General features: G+C 41.3%; 1 protein-coding gene across 4 annotated transcripts in view; it reads left to right on the top strand.

Moving 5' to 3' along the window:
* The window catches only part of IPCEF1 (interaction protein for cytohesin exchange factors 1), a 181,847-nt gene extending 162,084 nt beyond the window's left edge, over positions 1-19,763 (top strand). For all 4 annotated transcript variants that reach the window (XM_027601050.1, XM_027601053.1, XM_027601052.1 and 1 more), the window contains 2 exons: positions 9,807-10,000; positions 17,645-19,763. In XM_027601050.1, the coding sequence (XP_027456851.1) occupies positions 9,807-10,000; positions 17,645-17,851 (401 nt within the window). In that variant the 3' untranslated portion in view covers positions 17,852-19,763. The remainder of the gene's footprint in view (positions 1-9,806; positions 10,001-17,644) is intronic.
* Positions 19,764-25,756: the final 5,993 nt, after the last annotated feature.

Here is a 25,756-nt window from a genome sequence, read left to right on the forward strand (position 1 = left end):
AGAATGAGAGATAGCACGAGAGGGAAGAGGGTCAGAGGGAGAAGCAGACTCCCTTCTGAGCAGGGAGCCCGATGTGGGACTCGATCCCGGGACTCCAGGATCATGACCTGAGCCGAAGGCAGTCGCTTAACCAACTGAGCCACCCAGGTGCCCAAGATTGTAAGTTTCTTAATTGACAACAGCTATGGCAATCTCTCTTAGCAGTATGGTTACACAAAACTGAAGGTGACTTCCCCTTGTGATCTACAAGTCTTCTCGAGAACAGACTTCTACAGTTTACACTATTTGTTCTAGGAAGATTCCTGTGCAGTTTTTTGAAATGCTTCTATCCTCATGGTCTCAGATTCATTTTTTTTGTCTTTATAATTATATTCCTGGCCCTTTTTGACTATTCTGGAATTGTTTCTCTATTCAGCAAGAGCAAGGAACTGTGAAGATACCAGCACATGTTTGAATTTGCAGCTAGAAAGGACAATTCGAAGGTCAGTTTTCCAGGGAGACCCTTCTCATCAGGATAAGGTCTTAAGCCTTTCAGGTTTATTACTGCACTATCCTTTTGTTGTTAAGTTCTAATTTCTCTCCCTACAATGTTATGCTGTCCTAATTAAAGCCAAAGCAAATAAGGTTCTATCTTCCTCAAACTACACAACTATAGTAAGCAGAAGATTGAAAAATAATTTTTTTAGTAGACTTTTATATTTCTTGAAGCAATTTTAGATTCAGAGCAAAATTGAGAAAAGGTACAGAGATTTCCCATCTGTCTCCATCCCTATACATGCACGGTCTCTTCCATTAGCAACATTCCCTCCACCAGAGTAGGATATTGTTACAACTGATGAACCTACACTGACACATCATTATCAGCCAACGTTCATAGTTTACATTAGGGTTCCCTCTTGGTTGTGTATTCTCTGAGTTTGAACAAATGCATAATGACATGTATCCATCATTATGGTATCAAATTGAGTATTTTCACTGCCATAAAAATCCTCTGTACCCCGCCTATTCAGCCCGCCCTCCCCCTTACCCCATTGGCAGTCACTTGACCTTTTTACTATGTTCATAGTTTTGCTTTTTCAGAATGTCACATAATGTAAATTGCAAACAAAGGCAGTTTTATTTCTTCCTTCCCAATCTGTATACCTTTTATTTCCTCTTTTTGTTGCATTAACTAGGATTTTCAGTACAGTGTTGAAAAGGAGTGGTGAGAGGTCCTCCTTGCCTTGTTACCGATCTTGGTGGGAAAGCTTCAAGTTACTCACCATTTATGAAGTTGGCTGTAGGATTTGTAGATCTTTTGCATCAAGTTGAGAAGGTTCTCTCCTCTTCCTGTTTACTGAGAGTTTTTATCATAAATGGGTCATAGATTTTTCAAGTGCTTTTTCTGTATCTATTGATAGAATTGTGATTTTTTTCTCTTCTCTAGTCTGTTGATGTGATGGATTACATTAATTAATTTTTGGATATTGAATCAGCCTCACATGCCTGGGGTAAATCACACTTGCTTGTGGTATATAATTTTTTTATACATTGTTGGATTCAGTTTGCTAATATTTTGTTGAGGACTTTTATATCTATGTTCATGAGACATGTTGGTCTACAGTTTTCTTTTCTTGTAATGTATTTGGTTTTGGTAGTAGAGCAATTCTGGCCTCATAGAATGAGTGAGGAAGTGTTTCCTCTGCTTCTGTCTTCTGAAAGAAATTGTAGATAATTGGTATAATTTCTTCATTAAATGTTTGATAGAATTCACCAATGAATCCATCTGGGCCTAGTGCTTTCTGTTTTGGAAGGTTATTAATGTTTCAACTTTTTAAATAGAGATAGGCCTTTTCATATTATCTATTTCTTCTCATGTTACTTAGGACAGATTGTGTCTTTCAAGGAACTGGTCCATTTCAGCTAGGTTATCAAATAATATTTTTTCATTATCCTTTTGGTGTCCAGTGGGATCTATAGTGATGTCCCCCTTTTTCATTTCTGGTGTTAGTAATTTGTGTCCTCTTTTTTTCTTGACTAGCTAAATAATACATATTTTTACTTTTGGCCTATCTAGATACTTGGAATTTAATAAGTATAATTTACTTACTGAATTCTTAATAATCTGATTCCAAAATTAGCTCATTGTGCCTATTTGATAGAAGGATAGGTGAAGGGGATAATAATGAGATAAAGAATGAACATTTTGACCAAATAATGAACGTTTAGCAAATATTTATTGAGAATCTACTATCTCCCTGGCACAATTGGCATTTGGAGATACGTGAGTGAATAATAACAGAGGCAACGGCCCTCTTGAATAGAATTTACAATCTGGTGTATATATTATGTCAGGGTAGGGAGACAATTAGGTAAATATAAGAATAGGATGATTTCTGGTAGTGAATAAGTTCTATACAGGAAATAAGGTAGGAGTATATAATAATGGGGGGTTGGAGGAAGGATCTTGATTTAGATGACTGGTTGGGGAGGACCTCCCAGAAAAGGTGATCTGAGAGCCAAATGGCACAAAGCAACCTACACATGAAAACAATAGTTGGCAAAGTGTCCCAGCCAGAGAGAAAATATGATTCCAGGGCTTTAGAATAAGTTTTGCAGTTTAGGAAACAGAAAGAAATCCAGTGTGGCTAGAATAGAGTGGGCAGGGGAAGCTTAGGAAGGGATTGGAGAAGTGGGAAGTAGCTGGCTTATGTGGCAACTAGTGGGTCCCGTAAGGTGTTTGGATTTTGTTCTAAGTGCAACAGGATGATCTTGGAAGCTGGGGAATGTTATGGTGTGCCTTATGTTTTAAAAAGATTACTTCACTATATGGAAGATGGGTATTAGGAGGCTGTAGTAGACCACGTATCTAGTTGTTGAGATATGTCAACAGTGAAATAATGGTTGCTTGGACTAAGTTGATAGCAGTGGAGTGGGTCAGGGAGCAGAAAAAAAATATACGTTTGGGATATATCATACACATAAAATATAATAGTATAAACATTATAAAAGATTCTTGCCTATTTAGTCTGTCCCTAGTCTCTAAAAACACTGCCTTAGCACACAGTGAACTTTCAAAGAGTATTTGATGGATGAATTGCATGAATGAATGGATCGGATGTGCAAGGGAAAGAGAGGAATCAACGATGAGTTATATGTTTTCCAGCACATTCAGTCTGTTGTATTACTAAATATAATTGCAACTCTTAGGGAATGGTATCATTTCCTGGGAAAAGGTTTGCTAGTAGGGATTTAATGTCATCATTAAATAACATAACTCTAAATGTGTACACTGTGGATTTCCTATAAGGCAAAATGAAGGATGTTTTACAAGTAATTTTAGATCACACCAGACTATAATCATTGAGATAAGGAAATGAGAGTGCCATCTTAAAAAGGTAAGAGCATTTATCTGCTCCAAACCTTTGTTTTCTGCTTAGTGAAATAGGTTAACTTCTTCCTTTCTCTTGCCTCACTGCCCCCACCCCCGCATCCCTTCCCTCCTTCTGCATCTTCCGTTTTTATATTTTGTGCTCATTTGTCTCCATCGTGGATCCACGTGGTAGATGGACTCAGCAGTGTATGGAGCCAAGGTTGACATATTTATCTACAGTACATTGGATGTGGATCCTTGAATTTAGGCAATTTTCTGGCTGTTTTCCCCTTTTAAATTCGCATTCAACCTCTACCTTGCACAAGTATATTTTAAAAAGAAAAAAACATCTAAGGAAATGCCTTTTTTTGTGTGCTTGCTAATGTTTTTTGTTTTCTTAGGTTGTGAGCAGATACAGAAATTTTATGTCTACATTAAATATTTCACCTAATCCTAGGTGCTCATATGAATGGATGAATACATTTTAAAAACAAATGGAATATTTGTTTTAAGAATGTTGAGCTGCTTATCAGATACTTGGACCACGGACTCAACCTAAGATTATTTCTAAAAATCACTGCCATAAGATACAATAATAATAAAAAAGAACAACATTAAAGATTGTGCAATAGACTAGGTTTGTTCTTATCAATAAAAGCAATAATATGGTAGAAGAGTATTGAGTCAGCTTCCTTAATAGAAACATCAAATACCCAGGAGAAGAAAGGTATATGACTCTGGTGGAGAAGACAAATCTAATACAAAAAAGTGAGGGAAATCAAAATGAAACTACTCTCTCTCAGACTTAAAAGAGTACAAGTACTGGCTTTATACTTGGATGCTTTGGCTTGCTCAATCTGATTTCTAATATAATTTATTTTACCGGCCATCTTTTTTTTTTTTTTGGTTTTAATCCCCTCTTTCCCAGCTAGTATTCTTTGAACATTCTATTCTCCATTTCTAAGCTCTTCTATCTTTGCTTTACACAGATCCCAACGTACCATGACCGTGACTCAGTTTCTGCTCCTGATTGGAGCTAGATTATCCCCAGATGCCCAGTACAAATGCCGAGCAGAGAATCTGATTATCCAGCCTGTCTGCTAGGTTGCTGGCCAACTTACGAATTTCCTGGTCTGGTGCCCTACGGCCTTGTGAGAACGGAGTTTGCAATGTAAAACCTGGCCACTTCAGAAACAGAGGCTCTGGGTGGGGATTTTTCCCTTGGAAGACAGAAGAGTGGGAGCAGGGCTCTGAGCCTTGGTCTGTCTGGTCCACGTGGCTATCATCTCAATGACTGTCTTTTGCTTGATTTGAAGTCTTTCTTCATTGGGCTTTATTCAAAAGACAGTTCATCAAATATATTTATAGTACAGCATAGTGTTTGAGGCTCTGGGTTTTGAGTCATAACCTATGTCTGTCTCCTTGTGGCTTTGGTCAAAGTTTTTAGTGTTCCAACAGTCTCTCCCTTCTATCAGGGCAAATAATACTTTTTTCATAGGGTTGTTTCAAAGATAATGAGGTCATGTTGGTACAGTAGTTAATATGGTACCTTTTACATCCTAAAAACTCGATACCTAATGGCTGTCTCCACCAGCAGCAAGAACAGACGGTGTCTCAAAATTCTACCACGGTAATGTTCTTGATCAGTAATATCCTTATTGTTAAAATGAATTATCCAGATTTGTCTTAGTTACATAATTCAAATTTGTCTGTCAGTATCATTCTAAGTCTTGCTTAGAATTGCTATATTGGAGAGTTGTCAGAATCACTCATTAGAGGAAGCCTGTTAAAGTTTTTGAATCTCTTGGTATCAGGTGTTCTATTAAATAACATTTGCAAAGTCTTAACGGCTACACGTAATGTCGAAATGGCTGTGTAGTTATCTTTTTGTGATAAGTGCCTTCCGTGGTCTTTTCCTTTCTCAAACACTTGGAACATCCCACATAAAGCAGGGAATACTGTTTTCTTCGTAAACCTTCCCAAGTATTTCATGTTTGGGAGCTAACCTTGTCTTCCTTGGGACATCATGTAGACTTTTTCAGTCTCAAACAGGGTTTCTTTCAAATTCTGATATGAAATATGGCCTGTGAATTTCCTTCAGCACTTATGTTCTAAATAGAAAATAAAAACCACATTCTAGAAAGCACAAGGAAATACCAAAAATAAGATAGTGGGGGAGGCAAAGTTGAAAATACTGCATTTAAAGAGATAATCTGCATACAGTGTTCTCGACAGCCAAATCCTGGGCCTACGGGAGCATGCCTGCCCTGTCAGAGGCAGACAATAGGGTGGGTTACGTGGGAGGATGGCAAGGGAGCAACACATTCATCTGGCATAATCTTGGAAAAGAGTGAACTTCTAACCATTAGTTAAAATGTTGTTTTGCCTCATTTGCTAAAGTCACCAAGAAAGATCCTATTAAAAATTCAATTTGTGTCTTGAGTCTATCTCTGTATTACATTGACCTAAGTTTAAAGAAAGTTTGTTAGTTGGACCCCTGAGACATTCTGAGCTAGCCTAACAGGTGTAAAGGGTCACAGAGAAAGTAGGTGCTGCTTTATGGATGAGTCCCTACTTTTTAATTGTAACTCCAGGCCCTTTCTCTTCCAGTGAGTGCGGCTGGTGTTGCCTGACAAATCGGACAGGCTAGTCTTGCTATGTGAAGCATGGTCCATGGGCCAGCAGTTCCAGTATCTCCTAAGAGCTTGTTAATAATTTAGAAGCTCAGAGCCATCCTAGACTGGCTGAGTCAGATTCTGCATTTTAATAGGAGCCCTGGGTTATTGTTTGCCTATTAAAGTTTGAGAAGACTGGTCTAGAAACACATGGGCCTGCATGGTATTGAATTGAACTTCGATTCCTAATTCCATCACTGATTTACATTTTGGAAAGATCACTTACGGTTTTTCAAGAATCTCCATTTTTTTCTCCTCCATAAAATAAAAATAGTTTTCATCTTCCTTGGCAAAGCCTGGGGAACTAGTTGAGGCAGTTTGTAAAGTGCATTATGTGGTGGAGGGAGTGAAAGTCCTGTTATTTTATGCAAGAAGACTGAGACTCTTGAGAAGAAGGCTAGCAATTGCATTGGAAACCCTTGACTGTCAGACAGAATTCATTTCTTCTGCTGGGGAAGACAAGGGAGGCGGAAATGATGGACCTGGCTTCTCTGTCTACCGCGTGACAGACCAGCGGTCTTTACTGGTTAATCTTTTTTTTCCTTGCTCCTTCTACAATCTGGTAAAATATGATAAATAACCTAGTGCTTCCTAATATGATATTATAATGTAGAACAATATTTACATAAAAACATGAAAGGGAGATTTTAAAACATTACTTTATGCAGAAGCCCCATAAAGGCACGGGGTTAACACACCAGCACTACCCTCTCTGGAGGGTTTGGGAAGACTCTCACCTGTGCTCTGGGGTCAGGTGTAAGTTGTATTTTGCTGTGTGCTTTTGTTGTCCTATGAATTCTGCTTATCATCTGTTTCCATTGTTATTGGATGTTCATTTTGTGGCCCTGTGAAGACCTAAGCACCAGCCGTTAACAGCAGTAAAAATAATACAAAGCTCCTAGTTGAGTCATGGACATGGTTGGATCACAGGAATGTCCCCTGAGTATTTAGCGATATATTGTACATCTCTCAGAGTATGCCAGAAAAAAGCCAATAGGGATATTTTCTTGACTCCTAACATCACGATTTATTATTTTATTGTCCTTATGTTTATGGGCAATTCTGGCATCCTGTTATTAGGGGTCAGACGTACGTAGAGTTTTTCAGTTTCAGGTTTCCCCTGAGAAGGGATGGGTGGCTAGAGGCAAGAACACAGCAAGAACATTTTCCTTTCAGGTTTCCCTCCATTTCCCTAACAGCTTTAACCTTATCTGAGCATACTTGCTCCTTCCCATTATCTCCAGTTTCTAAATGAATTCAGATAGAAAGTGTTTTTTGAACATTATTTGGTCATATTTTAGGTGAATTCTGCATTAACGTTCAGTAATCCCAACAGGTTCACTTTACCTGTGTGTTAATTTCAAAGTTCCACTATTTCTTGGGGGACTGGAAGATCAAGTTGCACATGCAACACACACACACACACACGCACGCATGCACACACACACACACACCACACATACATACCACACACACACCATACATGCACTACATGCAGATAGATACCACGCACAACACATACCACACACACATACCTCATACTACATACAGCCCACACTACACACACACTACACTATACACACACATAGACACCACACACACATACATTCTCATGATTAATGCCCCCAATTTAAGTCAGGGAAAGGAATGTGTATGGGGGAGAAAGATAATTTCTGATAGTTTTAACAGCTCCATTTTACATTCTTACCAGCAGTGTATAAGGGTTCCAATTTCTCCATATCTTTGCCTACACTTATTACTTTAGCCATCCTGGTTGGTGCAAAGTAGTATCTCATTGTGGTTTTGATTTGTATTTATCTCATGACTAATGATGTTGAGCATCTTTTTATGTTGAGAAAAACTCACTTTTGATATGTGTACACAGTCTGAGCCAAAAAGCCTACTCGTGTTCAAATGCAGTTTTGAATATCTCCTCCTATTTGGAGTCTGCTTTGGTTGAGAGCAAAGGGGTTTACTGACCAATACTTTAAGTTAGTCATAAAGTTAGTTCAACATCTTTGTCCTCTCTTTTATGAAAAAATATTGGGAACAGCCGTGGTAGCCTTCTGGCAGTAGATAAGGAAAAATTAATTATTGTGTAAAGATTTCTATTCTCACTAGAGTAAACTGTAAAGTAAGTCAAGTTTGCTTGATTTTGAAGCTCTTATATTAATATTGTATGCTTTTCTCTCCCCTTTGGAGAGGCCCATTTTTTTCAGTTCTTCCTAATGCCATACTTTTTAGATAGCTCTCTATCAAGCTTGTTCTCAGGATAAGATGTGATACACATAGACACTAAAAAGTACATGGTGGAATAAGAAATCTGGCTATGCATCTTTATTAAAATTATTTTCAGGGAATGAAGGAATAAAGGACCAAAGTTCTGAGTGGGATATTAAAGTGATATTGAGAGATGAAGATTTTTCTTTGGGTAACCTGTATCATTTGGGGTCCTTTCAGTTGTATGTGACTGAAATCTACACTGAGAGTCGTTTAACGGAGGCAACATATTGGCTCCCAGTAGCTGCAAGGGCTCCCAACAGAATCACCAAGATCCATGTTTCAGCTGTATCTTGTAGATTGGCTCCATTCTTATGATTCTTGGGGTGATCCCTGGAAGCTTCTAGCTCACATCATCAAACGTTTAGGAAAAAAGAGAGCTTGGTTCCCTGATGCCCCAACCAAAGTCTCAGAACTGAGTCTTCCTGGCCCGAGGTGGCCTGACATGAGACATGCTCATCCCTGAATCAATGACCGTAGCCAGCATGGTGGAACTGCCATTAGCTTAGGCCACTTCATGTGGTCCCCTCTGGATCCTGTGTGGTGTCACTTCACTGGAAGCCTTTGGGCTGAGGCTAGCAAGTTGTGGTTAAGAAGTGGGGGTGGAAATATGTGGCAGCATGAGGAATGATCATTATTTCCTCAAAGCCACAAAGATCACATGGGGATTCCTTTTCTCAAAGAGCAGTTCTAAGAAGGACATTAAAAACTCATCAGAGGCAATGGTTCTCAAGTATTAGTTTGCTAGGGTTTGCTTGTCCCACCACTGTATTTTGGAAGCAGATAACTTGTTTCACAGGTTTACAGATGGAGAGGAATTTTGCCATAGGATGAATCATTCTCTGAGTCTCACCAATACCACATTTAGATGATATTTGGATTAGATTTTGGATCTAGAATTGATGTTGCAATGGGTTAAGACTCTTGGAGTTGTTGGGATGGGGTGAATGAATTTTACATGAGAGAAGGACATGAATTTGGAGGGAGCTAGATAGTGTATTATTATGGGTTCATTTGTGTCCTTCCAACGTTCTCATGTTGAAACCCTAGTTCCGAAGTACGTTAGAATGTGACCTTATTAGAAATGAGGTTGTTGCAGATGCAGTTAGTTAAGAGATGTCAGGAAGGTGAGCCCCTAATCCAATACAACTGGTATCCTTTTAAAGGAGGGAAATTTGGACACAGAGACATACAAGCAAAACACCCCATGAAGATTGGAGTTTTGTGGCCACAAACCAAGGAACTACCAAAATCTAGGAGAGAGGCCTGGAACAGATTCTTCCCTAGTGTCTTCAAAGGGAACATAGCCCTGTCCTAACAAAATACCATAAACTGTGAGTGGCTTTGACAACAAAAATTCATTGTCTCACAGTTCTGGAAGTTGGAAGTGTGAGATCAAGGTGTCAGCAGGGCTTGTGTTAGGATCACAGCATCTAATGATCTCAACTTGATTTTAACTGGGTTTATTGTTATTGCTTTTTTTTTTTTTATTTTAACAGAAGAAACAAAATTATCTGAAGATGATGAAATGGAGAAACTCTACAAGTCGTTAGAACAAGCTAGTCTCTCTCCTCTTGGGGACCGTCGACCTTCAACCAAAAAGGAGTTGAGAAAATCCTTTGTTAAGCGATGTAAGAATCCATCTATAAATGAGAAACTTCACAAAATCCGAACCTTGAATAGCACACTGAAGGTAAAAAAAAATTTCAGATTGTGGATGAACTCTGTGGATGTGGGGCAAGGCTAGTTCTGCAGAGAGATTCATGCTCGCCAGTGTGTTTGTGTGGGTGGAGGGAGGGCAGTAAAACCAAATATAATCATCCGTAGGGTCAGATGACCTTTGGCATCCTTAAAGCACTAGCACATTCACACAGTAGCACCCATTGCACTTTCCTGCAATAGGCCTTGATTTTTACATTCACTCTGGTATAAAAGTTCAAATGCTAAACTCCTAGACCCTTTAACCTAGCGCAGTAGATGATAATGAGGGCTTATGATAGTCAGCTTGTGAGAATAAACAGTAATATTAAATAAGATCTTGGAATTTCACCTGATTCATTAAAGAGTGCCGTTCCTCCTCCTACTACATCCAGAAGAAAATCTCTAGATTTCAGATAGAGCCAGGACTTCGTGACTCTCAGCCCTAGGCTCTGGAGCCAGGAAACACCATGAGAGATGGGCAATGGGAAATGTACAGTAGATTGTAAGGCCAATGGATGTTTTCACAATGGGAATGGGGGACAGGGTATAAAACGTACTGAGGCTATTTTCAGGGCCTCCTGAACTAAAATGGTTCTTCATAACAAAAGCATCTTGCTTTCGCATGTAGACTGTAGCATGAACAAAAGGGGCCCAGGATGCTTTGTAAAATCGTCCCAAATTAGCAGAAGATTTATAGATTCTGAAAAGCCTTGATAGATTCTGCAGTTTAATTTTGATTTGTGTATGTTCTTTTGCATCAAGAAGTTGAGTCTCTTTCCAGGAAAAAATACTAGCAATCAAAGGACAAAGCTACAAAGAAGTGGCTGAGTGACTCTTAGTCAGATGTCCCTGTTAGTCCGTAGAATAGCTAAGCACCCCAAAAGGCTGCAAAAATGAGGCTGAAAAAGAAAAGGCATAGTAGTAGTTTAATTATATGAAGAGAACCAAAATGTAAAGAAATTCTCCAATGTTGGATGATGAAAGACATCAGTAGCACTCCTGTAAAAGCCAAATATATTATATTCCATGATATATATGAAGTTGATAAATACGTTTAATCATTCAATGTAATATAGCATAGTATGTTGGGATTTTTCTATCTTATTTGTGATAACTGATGTAAGTGAATACATTTTTCATTAGACAACTATTTCCTGAATCTTGCTATGTCCCAGACTCTATTTTTGGGCACTGGGAGCATTGAGTGCACCCACCGGATGGTAGAAATAGAGAGGAAAACAGAATGCAGTGTGTTGAGAGGTGTAGCTGATACCAGCTTGGGTGCTTTGGTAGCCTGGAGGAGGGGTATGGCTGCCTATCTGAGGCCACTGGGGACAGAGTCATGGAAGTGCTGACAACTGGCCCCTGGGTAAGAGATGAAGAATATTAGGCCGAGAAGAAAGGACTTTCATGGAGGAGGAACTGGTCTATGACGAATGTACGTCAGGGGAGGATACATTGCAGCCCATGTTGGGAGAAACAAGGAACAGGCTAAGGAGAGAGGATGGGCAGTTCAGGCCATTTCTAGAAGGAGAGGCTGCGGCTTTAGCTTTCCACAGAAGAGCAACTCAAGACTGTCACAAGACCATGCCGTGACCTGGCCACTGGGAGGCCAGGTTTGTACAAAGAATTTTGGTTCTCTGTGACCTCCTGTTCTCCGTGCACGATGGCCATGGAATTTATGAATTCAGCAGCCTTTTGTTTTTCTCCCCATGTATTAGTTATCTTTTGTGAGGTAACAGAATACCCCCAAAGTTAGCAACTACAAACAATGAACACTTGTTAGTTCACTGTTTCTGTGGGTCAGGAATCTCTCAGTGGGGTTTGGCTGGATGCTTCTCCAGGTCTCCCACAGGCTGCAATCCTGGCATCAGCTGGGCCCGCATTCATTCCCCTACCGGGGAAGGTGTGCTTCCAGGCTCTGTCGTTGACTGGTTGGCAGGATTCAGTTCCTTGCAGGTTGTTGGACTGAGGCCCCAGTTTTTCTCCCGGCTCCTTGCCCTGTGGATATACGGTAGCTTCTCCGATGGAAGTTGGCTTTCCTCAGAGTGAGTAAAACAGCAACAGGGAGTGAACAAGGTGGATCAGACCTGTCTCAGCAGCAACACCACATTACAGTTACAGTGTTCTGTGCATTAGGAGCAAGACACTGGGTCAGCCCACGTTCAAGGAGGGGAATTACATAAAGGCGGGAATGCTGGGGAGCAGGGAGCATCAGGGGCCATTTGGGGCCTGTTGACCACACCCATCTGAGGATCTGCTGTCTCTGTGCATTCCTGGAAAGAAGCCCTCTCCACAGATCCCTTAGAACGCAACAAAAGTGTAATGCTGGACCTGGTGAAACATAATCCATGTTATGTGGTCCTATGAACCTCATCACAAGGTAGGAAGACACACCGATGTGGAAATTGGCCTTCTTGGAGAGAAAAAGCACATCAGCCTATTCACTGGAGAAAGATAATTTGGTACATGTTTGTTTATTCATGTCAAAAGGCTGTAAGAATTATTTTAACTATCTGAAATAGAATCAAATTTGATAATAATTATCTTTAAAATTCAGAGTAGTCAGGATAGTGGTTGCCTTTGAGGAGGAGGGAAGAGATTCCTGGGAGGGGCCACAGTACAGCTTCTGAGATGCTGGGTCGGAGTCCCCTCTAACCTCAGGGGAGTTACACAGGTGTGTCCATCTCATTGTAATTCATCAAGCACAAACCGTTTTATATGTGTGTTTTTGTCTACGTATATTACGTTGTGATATGTTTATTTAAAGAAATCAAAACTGCAGTGCTAACAAAGAAAGACAACATAGTTTCATGCAGAGACAATGAAACTGTTTTAACAATAATGTTTATATTCGTGATAGGCACATTTCATAAAGAAAGAAAAATCCCTACCCTGGGGTTGTATTGCAACAAATTCTCTTTATGGAAATTCTAGGAAGTCGAGCAAACCACCATGTCATACCCTAAATGTAGATTTTTTGGAATCCATTGACTTTTGGTTAAGCCTGTCTTTTTAAAAAAATGAATAATTAGGGGCACCTGGGTGGCTCAGTTGGCTAAGCGTCTGCCTTCAGCTCAGGTCATGGTCCCAGCGTCCTGGGATAGAGCCCCAATCAGACTCCTTGCTCAACGGAGAGCCTGCTTCTCCCTCTCCTGCTCCCCCTGCTTGTGCGTGCTCTCGCTCTCTGTCAAATAAATAGATAAAATCTTTAAAAAATAATAAAATGAATAATTAATGGATCCAACTGAAACTTGCTCTCAGGGTTATTCTGGTCTGTGTTAAAAGAGGAACGGACCCTCCTTCCCCCAACTTCTGTGGCAGAACACATTTTTGAGTCAAGTCATGTATTATTTGGAGTGAAAAAGGAAAGTAGAGCATTGTCTCTCTCATGGTATTTTCTGGAGGCCCTGCCAAACCTTGCCTAACAGAAGGCAAGGAGGATGTTGTAAATGTAGTTCAAAGCATCCGGTGAGCCTCCTGTACCACAAGGGAGAGGCAGGGCCCGTGCGCCATGCTGCTGACTGGGGTGCTGCGCTGGTTAGCACTACAGATCCTCCTGTTGTTTCATTAATTTCCTTCCTCTCTAGTCTTCTCTACAGTTATTTCTTTTATCCGTAAAACACAGGCTTGAGCTAAATGGTAAGAAATTTGAATTGTTTAGAGCTGAAAACCATGTGAAAAGTGTTAGCCCAAAGTTGAAGAGAACTTTTCCTAAAATCTTTGATCAGATTTAGAGGGGTGGTTCATTCATGTTGCCTTAAGAAAATCGGTTCTTTAAATTTTGTTTATCTGCAAAGATCGTATTTAATACTTTCAATAAAATATTAGGATCTGTCTCTGAAGCAGATGTCAAAAATTTTTTTGTGTGGCATAAATTACAGTTTTTAATAATTTTTAAAAAATATTTTATTTATTTATTTGAAAGAGAGTAGAAAGCACAAGGGGGGCAGGGGGAGAGAGGCAGAGGGGGCGGGAGAAGCAGGCTTCTTGCTGAGCAGGGAATGTGATGTGGGGCTCCATCCCAGGACCCTGAGATCATGACCTGAGCTGAAGCCAGTTGCTTAATTACTGAGCCACCCAGGCGCCCCATCATATATTCATTTTTTCCCAACAAATATTTAGTGAATGTCTAGCATAGCACGTGGGGATAATAGCAGTGGGCATGTCAGACAAAAATGCTTGCTGTTAAGAAGCTTACATTTAGGTACAAGAAGAAATTTAACTAACTAACTAACTAACTAACCAACTAAATTTTATAGTATGCTAAGTGATGATGGATTTGATAGGGAATGGAAGGAGGGTGAGGAATGCTGATGGATTGATTTTTAACTAGGAGAGGCATGAAGAGGCTCTTTGAAAGGTAGAATTTGAGTAAAATCTGAGAAAGGAAGGGAAGTGAGTCTTGAGGTGATCCAAGGCAGAATGTTACAGGCAGAAAGAACAAAATTGCAAGTGCCTTGGGGTGGGAATATGCCTAGTAGGCTTAAGGAAGAGCAAGGAGGGCGTGTGGCTGGAGTGTTGCAGGAGAATGGGGCATGGGGAGACTAGCAGTGGGTCAGAGGGCAATGAGAGATTATAACATAAGGTGCCTTATTGCCATTGCTAATACTTTAGCTTCTACCCAGTGAGATAGGAAGCCTTTGGAAGGTTCTGAACAGAAGTGTGCCATAGTTTGACGTATTTTGAAGGTAGAACTTGGGATTTGCTGGTGGATTGGCAGTGAGAGCAGGACGTGTTTGGCCTGAGCTACTGGAAAGGTGGAGTTGCCATTAGGTGCTTTGCCAAAGGCCATGATAGGAACGGGTTTCAGTGTGTACTAGAATTTGTAGTGGGTGAGGCATGTAGAGAAAAATAGGAAGTTAGTTTTGAAGATTTTTATTTATCTGAGAGGGAGAAAGAGACAGGGCCTGTGCCTGTGTGGGGGCGTGGGGCAGATGGGGAGGGAGAGCTAGAGAGAATCTGGAGCAGACAAACCCTGCACTGAGCAGGGAGCCCCACGCAGAGCTTGATCCCACGACTCTGAGATCATGACCTGAGCCAAAACCAAGAGTCGGTCGCTTAACTGACTGAGCCATCCAGGTGCCCCCAATAGGAGCTTAGTTTTAGGCATGTTATATTGAGATTCCTAGTATGTGTCCGGGTGGAGCTGCTAAAGAGGAAGTTTAGACAAACAAGTATGAAGTTCAGGGGAGAGAGAAGGCTTGCAACATAAATTTGTGACCCATAGTATATAGGGAGATTGGGAGACATGAGATTACATGAAATTAGCAAGAACATGGATATACATAGAAGAGAGAAGAGGCTAAAGGCTGGGTTCTGGAGATCTCCAATGTTAAGCGATTGGGCCAGAATGAGGAATCAACAGGGGAGATTAAGAATAAGTGGCCATTCTAGGATGAGAAAAATCAAGCAAATGTGCCACAGAAATGACATGATGAAAGTGTTCAAGAAGGAGTAGTCAACAGTTTTAGATGCTGTTGATAAATAAGTTGAAGACAAATAGTTACTGGATTCAGCAACGTGGAGGTCATCGATGGCCTTAACAAGAGCAGTTTTGGTTGAATCTTGATGGGAGTGGGTCTATGAGAGAATGGGCATGGTGGGAGGGTGGGGAGGAACATTGGAGACAAGGAGAAAAGTGGAGCATTCCCTGGAGCAGAGATTTGGGCTTTAGAGAGGGCTTTGAAGATGGGAGAGGTGACAGCACATATAATGATCACGTGGAGATGGGACATAAATGAATCACAGGAAAGAGGGGACTATTGCAGGAGTGAATTTCTTGAGTATGAGAGAATGGGTGATAATGCACAAATGGAGAGATTGTCCTTTGCTGGAAGCACAGACATTTCATCCAAAAGAACAGGAAGGAAGGTTGGGATATACCTGTGTTGATGTAGGTAGTGGGCAATAAGAACTTGGGAGAAGTGTTCTTCTGATCGTTTCCATTTCCTCAAAAAAAAAAAAAAAAATTAGCAAGCTCATCAGCTCTAAGGGAGGATGGGGGCAGAGGTTTGAGTAGAGATGAAAAATTTTGAAATAGTAATTTGGGAGATTGGGAGAGAAAAGAGGTGGGAATATATGACTACTGGGTGGTAGCAAAAGCCACTTAATGGCAGTGGTCATGAATTTGGACTGCAACCAGTGAGCCTGGTTGTGAAATTTTAGCTACACACATGCTGGCCTGGGGATAGACTGAAAGGTTGGTCCAACAGTAAACACGTAATGAATGTCTCCCTGGCACGCAGCCTTGTGTTCGGTGCAAGGAATACAGGGATGAATAAAAAGCTTTTTGTTACCTTCCTTAAGAAGCTTTAGAAGAGGGGGCATGACAGATCCATGAACATTGAAGTATAACATGGTAAGTTCTCAGCATTGGAAGGCATGAGAGCATAAAAAAAGCTTCTCAGTCCAGTTGAGGGGTTCAGAGATTTTCTGGAGAACATGATGCCTGAAATGAGTATAGATTTATGAGGTATAGTAAAATCCGGTAAAGAAAGATTGGCAAATGTTCCATGTGAAAGTAACACTAGGAGGTAGAGTTCACCAGGAAAAGATACGGAAGGTCTTCCATGTGGCACAGTATCACAGAGTATGAACTAATATTATGTAGGGGGAAATGCACACCACCGTTTGAGCAGGAAGTGAGAAGGAAGTGGGGGTCAGCGGGTGGAGCTCAAGTCCCTACAACCTCGGACATGAAGGGGAGCCATTATGAGGACTTGGCATTTTAGGTGATGCCCTGCACTGCCTTGCGGAGGGCGGATTTAAAGTGAGGATTGGAGGCAGGGACACATCAAGTGTGATGAACTGCACTTCATACCCCAAGTTAGGATTGCGGTCAGCGGAATGGAGGAAACAATAGATTTGAGAGAAAATTGTCAGGACTGAATGATCTTTTTTGAATGTGGAGGCTGTTACACCTCATTTTTAGCCCATTCCTTGCCTACAGAACATTCCCCTAACCTGAGCCAGACATTTCAGAAATGTGTGTTATTGGTTACGGAGGACTCAGGGTAAAATAATATGAGTACAACTGTTTGCTCTATTAGCATCATTGGAACACATACTGTTTTGATGGAAGGTTAGTAGTCTTTGAATAAAAAGATAGCCTGTATATTTATTTGGTGTATGTTAATTAAATACATGTGTGTGAGTTATTAAAAAGAGGACAATTTAATAAAATAAAAATATATTTTGTATTATCTGATGTCTTAGGGAGAGTACTATGTCTCAGTTTTACTTAGTGAAGTTTGGGTGGTAATGAAATGATGGTACAATTATAAGTTTCAGAAATAATAAGGCTCACCCTGAGATAGAAATATTACTGAGGTGTGGAATAAGGATTGATCAGGGAAGAGCCACATGGAAGAACCTGGCTATATGTCTAGTTCTTCCACCAGCCTTTGCGTAGGATACTTACCTTCTATTTGGCAAATATATGCAAATGGTTGTCCTGCCATATCTCTTAGGCTTGGTTAGGGATTAGAATATTAGTGTGTAAAAACACTTTGCTAATTTTATGATGAATGTATGTGTGTATTCATAAAAGCGCTGAAGAGGGTTTATTGAAATTAAGGTACTCACTATATCTCACCCCCTTACCCCGCCTTTTTTTTTTTTCCTACTGGGGCAGTGTAAAGAACACGACCTGGCCATGATTAACCAGTTGCTGGATGATCCGAAGCTGACAGCCAGGAAATACAGGGAGTGGAAGGTGATGAACACCCTACTGATCCAGGATATCTATCAGCAGCAGCGGGCCCCCACGTCTGCCCATGAAGGCACCCCCGAGGGACTCGAGAAACCACCTTCCTCTGCCTGTGTTGAAAATTCTATTTGAGAACAAGCCAGCCTTCTCTCCCCTGATCTCTTACCCCAAGTGACTCTTCAAGAGGTTGCAAGAGCTTTCCTTCAAAGGAAAACTGAAACCAGTTCCTTAAGCATTGCCTCTTTCTCTAAAGATGCAACTGAGGTGAGGACCCACTCTGATGGCAGCAGGACTCCTCATTCTGGTTGGAGTGCTTTCATTGAGACTCGAGGAATTGAATTCAGTTGAACAAACATCGTGTTCCTACTGGGAGCTCTTGGTTATGCTAGGCTTTAAGTGGGATGTGAGAAGTGTATGTTCCTTGCTCTCAAGAGAACCATGGTGTTCTACGGACAAAGATCACATTTTCCCAGGGATAATTATTCATAGAAGTGTTCTGTTTTCCAAAAGAAGAATGTACCTATTCCCCTGGGTTGGGTAGTTGAATTCTTCAAATCATTTCTTGGAGTGGAGGAACACGTTTTACAGCAGAAACTGGAATGGGACAAATGTGGTTTTGTGGAACCCAAATCTCTTGCCTTTGGTCTGGAATGGTGGTGCCTTTTCCACGAGCTGAGAAATACTTCACGGTGATTGGTGTGTGGGAGAGCCCAAGGGGGAGGCATGTTCTATTGAACACCCTCTCAAAGGGCAGCTTGATGTGTCCACACTTGACCCAGGGGCGGGGAGGTGAGGGATCTGATTAAAGTTTCCTTTCCACACAACAGCTAAAGAAATCTATCTTATTACTCGAAGAGACCTCTATTCCCTCCTAGCTTTTCTAAACCACTGCAGGAGATAGAAATAAGTCCAGCAAGGAATGTTTGCTGCTTTGTCCCTGGGAGTGGTGCCTATACACAGTGTCAACTTACGTCCTGTCTCCCCGGGATCAAGATTGATGTCTGAGTGGGTTTGGTATCTTTACTCCAAAAAAGCCCAACAAAAACAACAAAAGAGTTAAAATATGATTGTTTTATTTTTGTATGTTTGTGTCACTTTGTGTCCTATGTGAAGAGCTATCTATAATATGTTTGTTATTTAAGTATATTTATAGAAGTTCAAATTACTGGCGTTTTCAAAGATGGTAAAGTAATTATGTTTTGCTCAATATATATTCTTCAAGTATATACTTTTTTGCTTGAGAAAATAGGAGTACTGTTGATTTGCTGGAGTTATGTTGCACTATAATGTATGAGGAATGCTCAGGATATCTTGTGGGATAAATGTGGAGGCATGCATTATTAATTGTTCACTTTCTGGCCTCTCTTTTTCTTTCTCCCTCTCTCTTTCTCTGCCTCTTTCCCAACCCAGAGGGCTCAGAATTCTGTCACTCTCTTAACCAGAAAAGGACTTTCACCTTAGGTTATTTCTTCTAGTAAATAAACTTTTTAAGCTTTCTGCCATTTATGCCCACAAACCCTAAACCAAATGAAACACAACTAATATAGTCTTTTGTCTAAGGTCTGATAGAAATTTTGGGGTCTGCTGTTAAAGAGAACTCATTTTATTAGAGACATAATATGAAAATCTTCCTGTTTTAATCACCATGAATATTTTTCATCCTACGAATAACCACAACCCACCAAAAACCCATTTTGCCCTTACCCCTAGCTAATTGTCAGCCCAATATGGTGTTTCAGAGAGTTAACGTGTGGCCTGACATTCAAATGGAAATAACCCTCTGAATTTTATTTGCAGACCAAATGGAAAGAGTCCTTGAAGGTTTCCCCAAGCTTTACTCAGAAGTGTTAATACTTTGTAAACAAAAACAACCTCAGTGTTAAGAAAGAAAAACAACAGGAAACAAGTCAGAGTACTAGAAGCTTATGTAAAATAAGAGGGCATGCCTAGCCAATCTTTAGCAGCACCTGCTCCTAGTGTGATGTGCTGGGGGAAGGACACAGGCTACAGAGGAGCTTGGCGGGGTGGTGGCGGCGGCCGGGGGGCGGGGGGCGGGGTGGTGGTCCTGGCTTGTGGTGAATTTACTGTTGGCTCCGGCGGTCTGGAGAGAAGTAACCATGTAGGACCTCAGATGAGACCCTGAAATTCCTGTTTTGAGAGGCTAGTGCTTTCATCTCTTTTCTCTGGGAGTTATTATTTCTACAATTAGCAGCTGTTAGAAGGTTCATTGTTTAGGAGTCACAATGTAAAGAAAATGTTGAGGGAAGGAGAAGTGCTAATGGGCAGAGTTCTCTTCCACCTTCTTTCCCTTGGCTGGAGATACCAACCTAGAAACTTCAAAACAGTCTTTTTAAGTTGAAGGGCACAGAAGCTTTTAGCCAGGCTCGGGAACACATGTCAGTGCTTTGCTTTGGCTTCTCATTAAGGCACACATAACTGACCATTGAGTGTAAATTCCTTTAGGAGAGCTCAAAATTAAAGGCAAAATGGGTCCATGAGATTACTGAATTGAGCCTCTCAGTTATTTTTCAAAGTTGTCAGTCTAGAAGGCCTGCCTCTGTGAAAACACTTATTCCGCAGAACCTCCCAGAGGAAAGTCAGACCTAACTGCCCAGTCTTGCACCCCCTCTTCTAGACCAAGCTCGCCTGCTTGTCAGGGTTTTCCGCTCTGTAAACGCTTTCCCTCTGCATTACCTTGTGTTAGCAAGTAGGGGCTCCCAGTTTCAGCTGTGCCCACTGAGAGGAAGTGGGGGTGGGGGGCAGTAGGAAATGATAGGCAGAGTGGGTGACACTTTCCATTCTACCCAATTTAGGAATAACCCTGCCATTTTTCTGGTGCAAAGGATATCGGGGAAACTGGATTACTTCCAGTTTATTCCTGGGAATGGGGGCATCTCTGAAATGGATTTCGGGTAGTTTCATGGGGTCTAAGGGGTGATTCTTTTACCCACTCCTGTAGACATAGGGTCTGAGGGCTGTGGAATGACCCAGAACCATGGCTGCTCAGGAAGCAGAGGATCTGAGCATAATCGGGTCCAACCCTCTGGCACCGGCTGTGGATTAGGATCCGGCTGAGACTCGTCTTTCGGGTTGCAGGGAGGACCCCTTCTCTCTGTGGTTAGCCTGTAGACCCAGACTAGTGCCTGATAGGATACTTCCGTGGCTGGCACATTGCGGCACACGCCGAAATGAACAGTCCCACACTTGATAGGCATATACTGCTTTTAATAATTCTTAGTTCTGGCACAATCTTAGTGTAGCATCAAAGACCCAGGAAGAATCATAACGTATACTACTGCAAAGACTCCAGGAAGCCTAAGAAAGATTGTGTTTGCAGTCAGATTTCAATGTGAAACCCAAGCCTTACATTTATGTAGCTCTTTGTAGTTTGCAGGTCTGTGTGTTCAGGCTCCCCCGTTCCCTCCCTGGTGGTTTTTTTGCAGGGATGATGGTGGATGCTCATTCCTCCTTTTTCACCCGGGGGGGGGGGATAAGCTCCTCTCACCCCCCTCTCTCCCCTTTACCTTGCGCGGTCGCTGTTGGGCCCCAGCCCTGGGATGTGTGGTGTGTGTGCATTGCACCGGACCGGGCACACCTGTGGGGTTTTTTGTGAAGTCAGCCACTGGAAACCTGAGGGGGCCTCTTCTTTTCCTCAGGGCTGAAGAGTCACTGTCCCTCCTGTGGCCCTTGGCTGCTGCGTTGACTGGATTGCGGTGTGACCTAGTCACTCTGCTTCCTTTCCTTCCTTCTGGAAATTACACTGCTTGTTTTAGGTGCTGTGAAATCCTAGGAGGAAAGAGGCAGTTAAAGAAATGGAATTCATTTATTTTCTTTTAAAAGCATGTCAGGAGATGTCAGAGAGCCTAGGGCCTAGGAGTTAGGCCCTCCCCCTTCCTCTCCCAATTTCTTCTCCTGTAATTATGTAGCTTCCTCAGATAGACTTAAAATGACAAACAATATCATAGAATTGAAACAGATAAAAAGAAAATACACTTTAAGTCTTTTGAGGAGAGGTACTAGACAAATTCCAGCCATATGTAAATTTATGGACACACACCTCTTTTAAGATACTCTCCTTGAAAGGTAATATTTTGATATATAGCCTCACGGAAGATTTAAGTGACGAATGTAGGTACAGAGGGTGCCTATCCCAAACAAGCCAATATAATAAAAATAATAACTTTTGGTTAGTTTTAGAAGACCTCTCTTCTTCAGTCTAATAAAATAAGATATTTGAGATTTCCCAGTTTATTTTCCTTCCTATTTTTTTGTGTGCTTACCTCACAAGAGAAATCGAGTCCTAGAAATGTCAGGTGACTGCCCCGCTAGGGTTTTGTAATGTGTAATTAAAAAGGAAAGCCCCTGAAACTAGATTGTAACATTCCATATGAAATGAGTGAAGGCGGAGGAATAATTCTAACCTTCACAGAAACCGCCTCTCTCTGTGAGCAAGATGCCGAACAGCTCCATGTTTTTCTACATTGTGAGACAGGAAGCAATTTCCTTGCTTCCTCTGCACATTTTTCCTCTTCCCCATACTACCACAGACCACAGAAAACATGAAAAATGGTTCTACATTTCAAAATGTTCTTCCATATCTCTTCCTGTGAGACTTAATGCCTCTCTACTGATATTTCTTCATGTTGAGTCCAAAGGGGAAGCATGCTCCGTGGAGACATTTAGCATCCCATAATAAACACCAGGAGTTGTAATCACCATAGACTTTCATGTCCTTGCATGATGGGGATGTGACTTTTAGCACTGCATGGTGTTTGGGGCAAGATGACAATGTGGAAATTATCTCTTCAATCTCATTGTGCTTTCATTCTCTGTCACCTATTCCTCTTTGAACTGGAAAAAGAGGCATGGCTCATTTCTTCTGCTTTATGTTTTTTAGATTGACTTGTAAGATACAAATAAAAACAGGAGAAAATATATCTAGTAAAATGACATGAAAAAAATGGAAATCTACTACTGGTATTCGTTTTCTGCCCCGCTGTGTTGCTTCTTCCAAGAACAAACTCGCCGGGAAGGGGTTGATGGCTGGGCTTTTAGCTTCTACAAAGGTTGTGGTGCCCTCTGGTGGCCATTATAAGAATAACTGACTCGATGATTTTATTTTTAGCTGCAGCCTTTAATTATGTTGGGAAATCTCTCTCAATGAATAACTGATGTGCTCTTCTCCAGTGGTCCTCAGCTTACAGGCTTGTTTGGAAAAAGCTATACTTTTCAAAATTGTTGGTCCACAAAGTTTGACTTGCACGTTGCATACCCCTTATCATTATGAGGCACCCACGTTTTGTTTAGAGAATTTAAAAAAATTTGCAGATCATAAAAATTAAGACCTGTGGCACATATGTTTCTTAAAATGTATAAGCTGTTTCTGTGTGAAAAATGAACAGAGAAAATATTGAAAGAGCATAATAAATTGCTTTATTTTGGACCACTGATGGGAGGAAGTTAGACTGCTTTCTTTTTTTTTTTTTAAGAGAGAGACACAGGGAGAAAGGGAACAGAAGCAGGGGGAGTGGGAGAGGGAGAAGCAGGCTTCCCGCTGAGCTGGGAGCCCGATGTGGGGCTCGATCCCAGGACCCTGGGATCATGACCTGAGCCCAAGGCAGACGCTTAAGGACTGAGCCCCTCCCCCCCCCCCCCCCCCCCCCCCCCGGGTGCCTCAGCCTGCATTTGAAGCTGATTCACAAATCCTTGATTGCTGTCTACAAAAACAAATAAGGGATTTTTTTTCTCTCTCTTTCAGTTATCACTTCACATGTTGAGCCCTCCCCTCTTTTTTCCCTCCACCCAGCCACCACCTGTTTTGTCTGGGCTCCCACACAGAAGCAGGAAACATTATTCTAGACCAAAAGGATCAGCAAAAGGCATAGGTACATTGTGTTCCTGATTTCTAAACAACCATTAGTTTTCTATTGCTGCTGTAACAAGTTACTACAAATTTAGCAGCTTCAAAGAATGTGTTTTCTTATAGTTCTGGAGGTCGGAAGTCTGACAATGTCTTGGGCTAAAATCAAGGTGTTGGCAGGATTATGTTCCTTCTGGAGGCTCCAGGAGAGAATACATTTCCTTCCCTCTCCAGGTCACCCATATTCTTTGCTTCTTGGCTCCCTCCTCCATCTGCAAAATCGGCAATATTGTATCTCTGTGTACCCTTCTTTCTAGCCACACCTTCTTTCAAGGACTCTGGTTATTACCTTGGGCCCATTTGATTAATCCAGGACACTCTCTCTGTTTTTATGTCAGCTAATTAGCAGCCTGACTTCAATCTGCAACCTTAATTCCCCCTTGCCCTTAATGGCCCTTTGTGGCATATACACAGTTTCCAGTGATTAGGAGATGGACAGTGTTCTGCCTAGTGCAAACCCCCATTTCAAATATCTTACGTCATCCCCCCGAACCATCAATTTCTCCCAGAAATTCTAGGATTTCCAAGTTTTAACCCCAAGCGTGAGGGTTCTTTGTCTTACTCTGTGACTTGAATTTGATTTCATCAAAATATGTTCACCATAAGAAAGGTAATTACATCTTCAGAAAATGAAGTCTTAGCACATGTACACAGGTGTAACAGGTATATTATTTTAAAATCAGATCAGGTTTTAATAATCCTGCATTTAAAGACAAAGCCTTACAAAGTCACTTTCAAGGATCAAGTATCATAAAGCAAAGGATAATTTAGGATTCATATTCTTAGGTTTGTGAGCTGCCCTGTGCCGTGTCAGACTGACCAAGGGGTGTGGCCAGGTCACAGGGTAAAGAGACTCTTGTGAGTGTGGGTTGATGTTCCAATGTACTGATAAGCATAGAATTTTCAGACATGCTGTCCTTTGTAAATCTGAACATTATCTTTTCTCTTAAACAAACAAACAAACTAGTATTTGTGGGTAATTCCATGATGCTGGTTAGTTTTTCTAGCCACATTTTTTAGGAAGTCATAAACACTCTACCAACACCGAAGTCTATACTCAGTATGTCTTGGCAGTTATGTCCAGAGCAGGATGTGTAGGGAAGGGACAAAATTCCCAAACAGGGTACCTGGATGGTTCGCTAGTTATTATCCTAGTGCCCAAGGCTATTGTTGTGGACGTCGTGGATGCCTTCCCAGAACCGTTCACCTGGCCAGAGCTTTCATTCCCCAGTTGCTATGAGGTTTTGTACCTAACAGCATCCCTCATTTCCAGAAAACTGTGCTCAGCTAAATGAGAGAAGCGAGGAGGTTCTGTTCCCCATTCCCAACCAGGGTGCCCATGGCCAGTGACTAGTTGAGGTCAGATGGCCGCACTTTGCAGTTATCAGCAAGGTAGTCAGAATTACTGTAATGGGCAGCAAGTTCAGAGTGATAGCCTGGGACTGGTGCTGACAGTAAGGATCTCTGAAGATTATTAACAGAAAATAGTTTTCCTAGAGACAAGATATATGGGATGCCAACAATAGACATTACATATATTTTCAAGGGAAATTGGATACAGGGTATAACTTGTTGCTGATTCCCAGGAACTGCCCCCAAATATTATGGCACTATGTTAGAGTAGAGTAGGGGCATATACAAGTCAAGGTATAAATGGCCCATATCCATTGGTTTCTGAATGCATAATTGGAATGGCAATACTTAGTGGCTGGGAGAACTCTCATGTTGGTTTTTTGACCAGTAATAGCTATTATACTAAAAGAGGCCAAATAAAAGTCCACGAAGCTACCTCCTTTAGGAAAAATAGTAAACAGAAACCAATATCACATCCAAGGGGAATGACACAGATTAATGCCACCCTAAAAGACTTTAAGAATACAAGAGTAGTGGTCCCAACTCATACCAATTTCCAGTTCGACTCCTGACAAACCAAGATGGATCATGACGAATTATAGTGGAGTCTTGCAAACTTAACCAAAATATAACCACAATTGTAGCTGCTATGTTGGACATGGTATCTTTACTAGAGCAGATTACAACCTCAAGTACATGGGCTTTGGCTAGGTAAGTGCATTCTTTTCAATATCCATCATGAAGGAGGATCAGAGGCATTTCAC

Source organism: Zalophus californianus, chromosome 7 (genome assembly GCF_009762305.2).
Source record: "Zalophus californianus isolate mZalCal1 chromosome 7, mZalCal1.pri.v2, whole genome shotgun sequence".
NCBI lineage: Eukaryota > Metazoa > Chordata > Mammalia > Carnivora > Otariidae > Zalophus > Zalophus californianus.